Here is a 12,451-nt window from a genome sequence, read left to right as displayed (position 1 = left end):
TGATATGCTGGCTGATTGTTTTGCCTCCAAACAAAAATTAATTCTAGGAAAAAAGAAGAGTTCAGGAAAAGGTACACGTGATCATCAGGGAAACTTAACAATCTGCAGGTAAAAGCAAGTTGGAAAAGATGGCTTGTAAATTGTCTGCTGTGCAGTATTTTGATTTTAGGGGTGAAAAGCATTGTGGGAAATGTAGGAAATCACTTTCTCAAGTTAACAGACAAAGCAAGACAAGAGGGACAAGGTAAATTAAAAATGAAGTACATTATTTTTTCTTAAACACAAAATAACCCCTGGAAAATCTTGATATGCAGCAATGACAGTGGATTTATGTTTAGTCTCACCCCATATCTAACACACACACACACACATTTTTTTTTTACTTGCTGAATAAGTTCACTAAAGCATGTTGTTGTTGTTGTCCTCTCCTTGTCTGATAATATGTTAAGTTCAGTGTAGAAATACGACTTGGGGTGCAGACATTAGTGGGCTGTCGGCTCAGCCTGAGGAGAGTTTGGCCTGTTATGTCCATGATTGTTCCATAGGTGGCAATGGAGGAAGTAGGAAGGCCAGTATTAGTAGGAAAGTTGGTGAAGTTTGTGGTTGTGTTGTTTTAAAACTCTGTGCAAGTTGACCCAGTTCAGACAGAGTTATACATCAAAGCTAAAGCTTGAGAAGTTGCTTTTTTGTTAAGATGCCTTTGAGTAATCAATCGGCCTACTGTATCTAAATTTTAGGTAATATTATTAAATTGACCCAGCTACTGAAAAGTGGACGTTTCAGTAGGAACCAAAACTTTCTCCAGAAAGACCAGAAAGTAGGTATATAAGTTTAGTTTAGGAGAAACATTTTTTCAGTCACAGTAATAAAGCACTACAACATACTGGTAGTGTCAGTGTGTTCTGAAAATGACAAAAAAAACAACAACCTTGAACACCTAGAATAATTGTAGTTAGGTTATACTACTTCACTATACTACTATAACACAGGAAGTGTTCCAGTGTTATTTTTGATTGTAGAGTTGTTTGTCCACCCATAGAGCTGATGTGGTCATAGGGTGGCCGGTCAAAACCATCAGCAAGTGTTAAAACAACTCTGATTGCATAGAAATACTGAAATACTAAGTGTTGATTTTTCTCAGAGTTAAAATAACACTGATGATTTGGCAGCGGTAGGATTGTTGCAAACATACTTTTCTTCCTGTTCTGTGTTTGTAACTGTTCAAAACAAGACACTTGATGAACTGAATCTATTAGTATATCTGACATGACGATTATGCGACATGATGCAGTGAGCAGGGAATGTCTTCTCATGCTGAAACGTCCTTGAGCAGGACGCTGAATCCCGACCAGCTGGAAGAGTATTGTTCTGTAGCTGACCTTTGACCTCTGAGACTGTTGTGTCCAGGGTATCTCCCTGCCATTTTACTTAGCCCATGTTGTCCAGTCCACTTTGACCTAGGATGGACTAAGTTGCTGGAGAACATTACTAAGTATTAATGACATTATCATATCAAATTAGATCAGGACACAATAACAATATTAAATTACTTCCTCATGAAAAATAAAATAATTAACAATATGTGAGTGGACAAACGACTCTCCAATCAACACTTTACAATACTAATCCTAGTACTCCTACTCCTACTACTACTACTACTACTACTACTAATATTAATAATAATTATCAATAATAATATTATTATTGAACAAGCTCTGATTTTCTGTGGCCAAGTCGAACTCAAAATCACTGTTTTGAAGGACAATTATTAACAATCTGTTACAAAACAATAAAAAAGGTTGTGATTGTTTCACAAAACAAACTAAAATGTCATTAGGATAAACCCAGGGCTTAAGTATTCTGGTATTTATGTGTTGGTGAAAGAGTGGGGGGGCATTTTTACTTTTTGAACTGCTAACACTGTTCATCCTGACATAGTTTCTAATAATATAAAGACGTGTTCAATGTAAATATTTAATATTTGCTGTTTGTCTTAAAGACTGCAGTGATTTCTTTGTTCTATTTTTATGGCAGCCACTCACTCAGCATGCAAGTAGCTGACTGAGAGTACATACTGTATTGCCCCCACCACAAAAACAAACAAACAGAACTTCTTTTCAGCCACTGAGCCAGCCTGAATGAAAAATGTTTTAATCTTTTTTTCACGTCGATGTTTGTTGACAAGTGTGAAGTTGTCTTGGAGAGCAGCGGAGGCTCTGACGAGCCAGCCTGTCACGGCCTTGTGTGTGTCTTGTCACTTAAGTAAAGCCAGCGTAATCCTGTAAGGGCGGATGAGTAGACAGACATGTGATGCCCCACTTGTTTCTTAGCTGGAGGGTGGTGGAGAGGGGGGCTGGCAAGCATTACCGACCAGATGGAGAAGCTTTGTAGTGTGTGTGGGCGTGTGTGACTGATTAGACACAACACTAACTGATGTTTTTTTCCCCCAATAATAAAACACAACACCTTGATTCAGTGTCTAATGAAGTGAAGTGGAGACAGAGCCCGATCCAGATTTCGATGGGTTCAAGTCTCAGTCAGTCGGGCATTTTTTGCGCATGAGCAGCACCAGTCATTCTGGCCATGACACCCAATTAGCAGAGACTTCCTGTCCTCTCCCTCACCCCCCTCCGCTAGATTAAATCCATTACATCGTACCTATCGACTGTGCACTTTGCCCTCCTCAAGGACGACACACATTCTCACGCTTGAGGGTAGTTTACTTTCTGCAAAGCAGATCTTAAGGTGCTATCTCAGAGCTACAAGGTAGTCACATAGCGTGTCTGTCAATGAGTCTTTAATGGGTGGATATGAGCGCCACCAGCAGCACCAGACTGAGCCCCAGTCTGAACTTACTACAGGTGAACGAGCCGAAGCGCTATGGCTCCATGTTGTCACTGGAGGAGAAGTGTGAGCAGTCTTTCTTCCTTTTTTACTACTACAGGATGGAGGATGAGGCGGTGCTGGACCGGGGGGCATCCTTACTCAAGCACATCTGTGACGAGGAGGAAGTAGAGGGTAAGTTTACCTGTTCCTGTACACTTTGATTTCTCTGCATGTGATCAAAAAAGTCTAATTTTACCTCCCTCAGAAGTTACTGAATCTCTATTTTGAGTCATTTCTCTAAAAACTATGCTACTTTAAAGCAAAGAATCAGATTTTTTTCTTCTTTTTCCTAAAGTTCTTCTGAATTGTTTTTCTTTTTTCAAAACAAGGGCACTCCATTGAGAGAAACAGGAAGGGCGTCATTTATCCTTTTAGAGACTGCCAAATTTCACTTCCTGCACATACACTGTGATGCTCACCTGTTTAGCGAGCTGGCACAAGAAAGATATAGAACATGGAGCATGTGATCCTGTGTTTACCTCACTAATCCCCTTAAAGACCTACAGGACAAAAAAGACAACGGGGGGGAAAAAAAACCTTCAAGTATGCTAAAATGACCTTAAAGAGTGCCTGCTGATCATTTGTAAGGAGTAAAACTAATAGAGTAATATTATAATTGTACTCTATTGGCATGTTTTCAAATGGATTAATGCCACCAGGGAATGTACAGTACTTGAACAGTACTTCTCATTACAGTGAACTGTAGATTTTTTTTTTTTTGACAAATTAATTATAAAATATTTATAAGACAGATTTCAAAATTGAGTGAACCTAGCAGACAATTAAGCATGTCAAAGTTTCTCTCTTATTGATAACACAATCGGATAAGACATGTAAAGTCGTCTTTTTTTGTAGTTGCTTTAGTATTTCAAAATTTTCTATCCCATTGTTGTAGATAACCCAGCATTTCTTAACAATTTATTGTAGCTTTTCCTTGAAAACTGTCCAGTATGCTACATTTCTTTCATTTCAGATCAAGTTGGTGTAGAGCCAGCTAATTGCATATTGATTCAGTGTCCCCTTTCCATTTTTTTCAAACCTCAAGCTCTCCTCACTGCTCATGATCCTTCTTGTTGCCTAGGAGCAAGGTTAAGTTTACATGGTGATGACATCAGGCAGCACCCAACAACACATGTTTCTTGGTTCTAGTCCAGCAGATTAAAGGGCCTGGCATGGAGCCAGTTTTACCATCCAAGAAACTCATGGGTTTTTCCTCTATTTGTTGTTGGTGATTTCGGGTAATTTTTTTGACAAAGACAAAATCCAGGACAAAACGAGAACAACTGAATTTTTGTTTTCAGTAAATTCCATAATGTTGCTTGACTAAAGGGTCGTACCGGTACTGCAAATTTTAGCTTTTTACTACAGATCATGTATTTTACATTTTTGCCAAAGATATTCTTATTCATATATATTGTTATATGGAATTTCTGTACCATTACAGACAACCGTTGGTTTCTGTTCGTTTCTGTACAGTATGAATCTATTAAACACGAGTTATGTAATCCATCACAGTGAACTCTTACATTATCAGTGCATGATAATGCAGAGCAGACTTTTAAAATCTTACCATGTAGCAGTAATGCAACTTGAAATGAACGTGGAGTTGTTGATGTACACTTTGATAGATTACACTTTTTAAGCAAGCTTCAGAAGTCTGCAAATTGATTTTCGTACTGAACAGAAATGGATGTAAAACAATGGCTGTGTAGAATGGTTGTAAAAACAGTGGTATGGTTGTGATGTAAAGTACATTTGATTTGTCGTGAATTGGCTAAAACATGCAGAATCACTGTTATGATCCTTTTTAAGTAACTAAGTTGAACACATGATTAAAATAACAGAGTCAACACTGGAATTTGCACAGCAGTGTCCCTCATGCTGGAGGTCAACATTTTGTCAGGTGTCACCTCAGCTTGAACCCCGCTTCAGTCTCTCTAACTGCATGTGCAAAACCCGCGTCTCAGCTGTCCTGTGTATGTCCTCGTCTGCTGGCTAAATCTCTTTTTGGAGTCTCCACTGAGCTCAGTCCCATGTCCGCTGCTCGCTCAGGGCCGACGGCCTGACTCAAAGACAGACTCATAAAAAGAACAAAAAAGGGATGAGGTAGCTCACATTTCTCACATTGTACAAGATAAGAGTCTGTAAGAGGAGCTTTGGTCCAATGGCCAAATTATCTTTATCTGAAACTGATTGTCTGTGGTTTCACTCAAGCAAAACATTTTGTATCTGAACTCTGTGTCACAGACCATGTTAATGCTCAAGATAGGCGATTCAGTTACGCAGCCCAAGCTCCCATGCTTTTAAACACTCACATCTGGTGTGTATGTTATAGTGTATATAGTTATACACTATGTTATACTGATGCATGTTTTTGCATTCCTGTGATATAATTCAAAGTTTCAAGATATTGCCTGTTACAGCTGAGTCAGAAGTAAAGAGGAAGAGTAATAATTTCTTCTGACAAAAAGCCCAACTATCAACATCTCTCCCCCCTAATCCAAGAGTATATTTTTAAAGCTGTTTTGTATTAGCATGCTGTCAGCGCTGCGTGGTGTGTTGCCATCCTCCCCACTGGTCTGGGCAGCTCTCAGCGGCACGGTTACTGGGGAAACTGGCGGCCGCGTTGCCTCTCCTCAGAAATCTAGTGAGTGAAACAAACCTCCCAGCAAACACAAGGATTTTATTTCATTCAGTGTGTGCTTACAGGGAGCTCCAAAAGAAGTTCTTTTTCCACAAAAAAAAGAGGAAGTTGTTACACAAAGCTGCTCTGGCAGTGTGCAAATCTTCCTTTCCAGCTCCTTGACTCAACTATTTTTTATTCCTTCTCCTCCATCACTCTCCTCACATTCTCTCACCTCCTTTCTAGCTTGTGCAAGCGTCTTCACACTCAGCTTTATTGCTCATCTGTCAGCCCTAAAAGCACTGTGGTCTTTATTTCTTTCTGTCTGTCTATGTCTCTGTTCTCTTTCTTTTGTCGCTGTCCAGCCATCTGCTTCTGGGTCTTGCTGTAATACCCACTTGCTCAACCATTTCTAGAGTAGCTTAAATTTCTGAGTTCCCGGTCCAATTTTCACAATTGAGAATGACTTCCGGATGGGAGCCGAAACGTTTTGATTCTGAAAACAGTGTCCAGATGACTACGACTGAAACCTTTTCTACGATAGAACACTCCTGGACGAATGAGGGACTACACCGTCCCACTTGCTCTATAGCAAATCTGATTGCTTATTTGGTCGACTCCAGTGTTACTTAATAAACCAGTGGGAAGGTAAAAGGTAACACAAATAATACTGGGTATTTATGTAAAGGTATTTTTATTCCATTAGGTCTAAGTTTGTATTGCTTAAAAGTTGTTAGTATTTCCAGTGGAAGGAAAGGAGAGATAACCTTCATTAGCTTATCTATCTGTAGCTACAAGAACTATGATTTAGTAAACTGTGAAAAGTGACGGTGATGAACGTAGTTTTCTGGTTCCTTTGGTACATTTGTTTTGGCGCTGAACTTTTAGCTCTACAAAACAGTAAACCAAAAATCTAAACCAAGGAGCTGGGCAAAATAATATCATAAGACACCAAGGATTCTGATGTTTACAAAGTTGTTGTATCAGACTGGATTTGCCGATTCATTGTTTTAACCCAAAGATGTATTAAAATATTGACATTCCCATTTATGAAATAGGTTGTATGCTGAAATACAGAAATTTTGATGCCCTGTATTAAATATTTCATATTGGCTCATTAGTGTCATCCACCTTTGACATGATGGTGATTTCTTCATCATAGCAACAGGAAAATCTAATTGTTTCAGTCCGTGAATACACCCATGACAATCTGTTTTCTTTGTGTATCACATGTAGGTAAGTGACATTTAAATGTTTTAGGAAATTAATTACTCACTACACACCTATTGCGCACCCACACAGGTGTTTTCACTTAGAGTTCCTGTGGGATAGGGTTAGGGTACAGACGGAGCTTCATCGACACCTCCCTCACTCTCCTGTTAGTTTTACTGCGTTTCTTAAACCAGGACAACTTATATCTTTATCACTGTGAGTCAAGTGGATGTAGTTTCCACTCCATTTGAGTTTGGTACACAAAATGGCCCGTATGCTGACTTGAATTGACTGCTTGTGTGTCATGTTAACAAAATACCAAACAGCATCGTACACAATACAGAAAAATAAAAACATATTTCACACGGCTTGTAATGGTTCCCAAATGGTAAAGATCCTCTAGCATACTGTCTCTGCCAACAATAAAAAAACATAAGATTAAAGTTTACTACTGCATCCCCACTACCTGCTGCTCTTTGACAAGCAACTGATAGATATTCAGCATCAAACCTGCAATCTCTTTGGCCACCTGCACTTCATTTAAGTGGGTTTCCTTGCCGCTACGTACTGTAACTAGCAGGATGTTGCCACAGCAAAATAGAGCACATCCATTCTTATTACTGCATGAGTTGTGTCCCAATTCCATACTCCATACATATTTTAAGCAGGTTTGAAGTTGTAGTTTTTACAATCTTCTGTTTAATCTGCTGTAGTGTTCTGACTGAACTTTCAGCAACTTGGAGTTTTGTTTCATAGAGTAGATTAATTGTTTGCCTTTTTGGCCAGTGATGCTGGCAGGGTTTTAGCTGTGTACGATTGATCTAGTGTTTTTATGTTATCCCATAAACATTAGACAGGTACCATCTTTGTTGAGCCAAAAGCCTAGTGGGTAGCAGCTCTGGTGTGGGTAATGCGGGTCTGTCTCCAACTGTTGTCTGTTTTCTTCTGGAGAGTTCCTCCATCGCTGTTCCTGTCTGTCTGTCTCACTCTCTTTTCTTTTTTTTTCACCATTTATTATCTATTTACCAGTGTTACCCTTTATGACTTTCATTCATTCTGTATCATGTGAGGAGTAACGTTACCAAAACAGACTGATGTACCGAAGGAATTGTAAAGTAATATGATTGCCAAATATATCTACATATATATCTATTGTTATATATCTACATCTATATTATATCTTTAACTCATTTTAAACTGTTAATAGTTTAGCTGTGTTTAGTCTGTTTCTTTGCAGTTTTGGGAGAAAATGATACAAGCAAACTACAGGCTGATGTCTGATGTCCAGTATTTAACAACAGGCCAATATCTGCTCAGTGTATACCAATATTCACCAGTATTCCCTCTGATTTACAGTATCCCTTCACTTTTTAGGTTTAGACAGTTCAAACCTTTTTAGATCTTCCTCATCTGTGATGCTCAGCATTAGCTTGGTATGCTGAACCGTCGGTGTCAGTGAATTTAGATGAACCCTTAAAAAACAAGGCATTGTGGTACGAGTGAATAATGAATGCTGTTGTACTTCAAGAAAGATCATTGTTTGTTGTGTTGAGGGGTTCAGCCACTTCCTGGTTGGGTCATGTGCAGTGCTTGGCTCAGCGTTACCCGACGTACTTCAAAAGGCGACGTTTGACAATGCATTGCATTGAGAGTTTTGTTTCGGTAAGACTTTTGATGTTTACTCTGAAAGGTTACTTTCAGTTGAACGTCTGGGGGACCCGGACAGTTAAACTTAAAAGAAAAGTATGCAGGTACTAGAGAGAAGGTGAAGAATTATTGAATATTATTAATATTTACTTGATATACAGTATGACGTTACTAAAACTAAACCCTGGAACTGAATAGCAATCATTAGTCAGGTTGCAAAATATTGATTGTATTAATCATGGTGGCCATTTTGAACTGTTGTGGCTGGGAAACTCTACTGGCATATACAGTACTGAATGTATAGAAAACTAGCATTAAAGATACTGAAGTGATAAACAGGCAACTAAGTGTATAGTCTATTAGGTACACCAAACAAAAACAAATGCAGACTGGTAGCCCATTTCAACCACAGGAACTTTTCCAGTGGCCCAGGAACCATTCATGGAACTCAGGAACCTTACCTGTGTTTCAATTGGATGAACCAGGGTCTAAATTTAGTACCTAAGCAATGGTTCCTGATGCCAGTCCCTGCTCTGGGGTTAGTACTTTCTGATGGTCCAGGAACTTATGGGGCCAAATTTGCATTGCTGAACATTGCTGAATGGTCGGATACAAAGTGCTACTACTTGCATACAGCTTCATTCACTTATTAGTGAAGGTAGAGTAAATAATAGAAACACCTCTCACAATGCAATACATGTCAACAGCACCACAAACAACATCCTCCATAATGACCATAAAGTTGAATCAACACCTCTCTAAAAGCAAAAACTGAACATTATAATCTTCATGAAGGTAGGGTTTATTGCAGGACTGTTGTATTAGACTGCATTAGTGTGCAGTTTGTTAGTGTACTAACAATTAGTGTACTAATTAGTGTACTGAGTTTTATGTTCCTCCTTGGTAGAAAACAGCAGCTTTGGTTACCTGGAAATCACAGAGTAATGATGGATTGCACTGGTCACCAACTAGCAGTGTCCGAAATTAACTTTTTGACTCACTGTCCAATGGGACTGGTAGATGAAAAAATCCACCGGCCAGCATATTTTTTAGCTGCCAAAATAATAAATTGCCTTTTTGTGTGACATATATTCAGTACATTTCATTCAGATATTAAGGTATTATGTTGAATACAAACTTAAAGAAGAGGCCAGAGCTAAATATTAAGCAAAATGATTTAATTTTTTATCAATTCATGCCTGAATACAACTCCAGAAGTCTGTGCTTAAAATGTACTTAAGAATCAAACATAAAAGTAATGGGTCAAACACAGGACTGTACCATAGACTGTATAAAACAGGCCTAAACCTAAACAAACTACGATCATCACCTTAAATATTTCTCAGCCAGCTTTATTTTGAAAGTCTAACTGGACGTTGCATATTTACTGTTGCTAATTTGACTGCGGAATGAGAACATGTTGAAAACGTGACACTGCCACAGTGGACCGGCGCATGTATTACACGGTTTGGCGTGATACCTGGTTGCAGCAGCAGACCGGCGGCAAATTATAGTTTAGCAGAGTATCTGAAATCCTGTATGCCGCGAAACTAGGAGCGCTCGAGGCGGACAGTTTCACGGCAGTGTTTAAACACGCGTGAAAACACATATGGTAGTGTGTGTGTGTGTGTGTGTCAAACTCTGACACAGACGGATAGCCTTCTGAGATTTACTCGCCAAACGGAAAATCTACCTGCATTTGGTGCTTGGCGGGTGTTCATTTTGGACCCTGCCAAATAGTAATTGATTCACCAGTATATCACTAAATCAGCAAGTTCCAGTGGAGCTTCAGATCTTTAATATTGTTGTAAAAGAAACTGTGTTTGCGATATGGTTCAATACTTTGTGTAAACAAACTAACACAATGTATCACTCAGTTATGTGTGGATTAAATGCCACCTGTAATTCCACATCTACTCTAGTAATAAGAAGAATAAATGCCCCAAACCATGTCTGACCATTATTTCTGAAAATAGATGTATAGCATGTTGGAATGAAATCCACATCCATCTGAATGGCATGTTATTAGCAAACAGTCTGGTCTGCTTGTCATTAGTGACCCTAAACCACCCAACTACATGTAAAACTGCACATCCTGTTGGTATTGTGCCAACATAAATAACAGGGATGTAGTCATGCAAGAACTCATGTCGTCTTCACTGCTATGTCCAAATATTTGTTTTGACAGTGTACTGTAACCTCTAAACCCTCCTCTGCTACACTGTCTTGAGAACGTGAGAATGTTCCCTGTTTATCGGAATTGACAAGTGGTCAAGATTGGGTTAGGGTGATGTTGTATTTTACTTATTTTGCAGCACTGTAGTGGTCACGTGATGATTTTCTAAATGTTGATGCTTCTAATATTGTACTTTCTGATAGGGATTTTGATTGTGTCTTGTCATTTTCAGGAAGTCAGCTGTGAAGTTCAAGGGCATCATTTGCATCATAGCAATCTGAATTTGTCAGGATGTTTAGTGTCACGGAATTCATCTGCTGTTTTGCTTTTTGCAGGTCACCACACCATTTACATCGGCGTGCATGTGCCCAAGAGCTATCGGCGTCGGAGGCGTCACCGTCGGAGAACCAGCCACAAGGACAGAAAGGAGAGGTTGACGGAGAACACCTCTGACAAGTCGGACACAGAAAACAACGATGAGGCCAGCAACAGCATCCTCAAACCTCTCAGTAAGTTCTGATGGACTCCTTGTCAGGGCTGATTAGGGCTCATGTCTGTCTTTGCTGAAGGCGGCTCTCTTTTTCCAGAAAAAAGCCCCTGTAACTCCCCGTGACCCCAAAGAAGTTGCTGAGTCTACTTAGTGGCCAAAAATAGTCGTGCATGTCCTGCTGAGTGACGAGTCTGTTTCGACAGAGCAGAGTGAATTCTCAATGGAAGTAATGGCTACTCAGATAGAATTGTACCAGTGCTGATATGAGTCTCTTGAGTACACTGTGTAAGTGCATGCCTTCCTGTGCTTTTGTCTTTGGTTGTAGACATAAGCGTATCTTTCTTTGTGTGTGTGTGTGTGTGCGGGTGTGTTAACATCTAAATGTGTTGGTGCTTGTGTTCTTGGTTGGCTGGAGCTTCTCCCGTCCCGTAGAGTGTAAAGTACGATGTGCCCTCAGGCGCAGCTGCTGCCATGTACGGATGCTCGGACAAAGAGCTCTGGCCAGTTCGAGGGGAAACTTGAGAAAGAAAGGGAGGTGGGAAAGGTTACATTTGGTGACTGAGTTAAAGTGTAAGCCCAACTCTTACTGATGTCAGCATTTTTTCAAAGTTAAGGTTTGAATCGACGTAAGACTAAAGCCATTTGCATTAATAAAACCTGTAGACGTCCTATGATTTATAATGTAACAGAAACATGGTTAATTTAAAATAGTGTGAATTTGCCAATTTTAATAAAAAACAAACAATTTATGACCGTAGTTCCCAGCCTGGGGGTCGGGGACTAAGGGGCCTCTAGGGCCTCTAGGGCCCTCAAGATAAATCTGACGGGGTTGCAAGATAAACAGCAATTGAGAAAAGTTGAAGAAGAAGCTAATTCTGGAGAGTTTTACATCTCAAGACCTCTAAAATGGTAAATAAAGGGTCACAAGAACCACTGATTTATGTCTATATTTTGGTGAAGACAGGGGTCTTCTGATAACAATAACATGCAGTAATTTTGGAGAAAACAGAGGATAGAGGGTAATTCTCTGATGAGGTCCATGTGTAATAGTAGTCCTCTGAATAAGGCTTAAAATGTCCTTGCTTTCTGTCAAATCCAATAATGAGGCAGGCCACTGTCATTTCTAGAGAATGACGTACTTTTATACATGCCTGCTTGCACATGAAGTGACAAGAGGACTAAAATACACCACAACTGGATTTTACATTGTGTACACATTGCTGGATGTGGGGGATTTTCTTCAGGACATAAATCCAATCAGAGAATAGATTACAGACAGCCCATCTGGTTGTTGCTACTGACTGATCATGTATATTTAGCAAAAATGGTAAGTTTTATAGAGTTTTGGGTATGTTCCTTGATCACAGTCAGAAGTATTGAGCTAAGTAAGTGGCTGAAGAAGTGATTATTAATGTTA

The 12,451-nt window shown here is 39.5% G+C and overlaps 1 protein-coding gene across 3 annotated transcripts in view; it reads left to right on the top strand.

The window, feature by feature from the left end:
• slc4a4a (solute carrier family 4 member 4a) overlaps positions 1 to 12,451 on the top strand; it is a 65,273-nt gene that overhangs the window by 3,960 nt on the left and 48,862 nt on the right. For all 3 annotated transcript variants that reach the window (XM_044195951.1, XM_044195950.1, XM_044195952.1), the window contains exons 3-4: positions 2,945 to 3,018; positions 10,880 to 11,053. In XM_044195951.1, coding sequence (XP_044051886.1) covers positions 2,945 to 3,018; positions 10,880 to 11,053 — 248 coding nt within the window. The remainder of the gene's footprint in view (positions 1 to 2,944; positions 3,019 to 10,879; positions 11,054 to 12,451) is intronic.

This window comes from Siniperca chuatsi, linkage group LG5, assembly GCF_020085105.1.
Source record: "Siniperca chuatsi isolate FFG_IHB_CAS linkage group LG5, ASM2008510v1, whole genome shotgun sequence".
In the NCBI taxonomy this organism is placed as follows: Eukaryota; Metazoa; Chordata; class Actinopteri; order Centrarchiformes; family Sinipercidae; genus Siniperca; species Siniperca chuatsi.
This window is presented reverse-complemented; position numbering and strand designations above follow the sequence as displayed.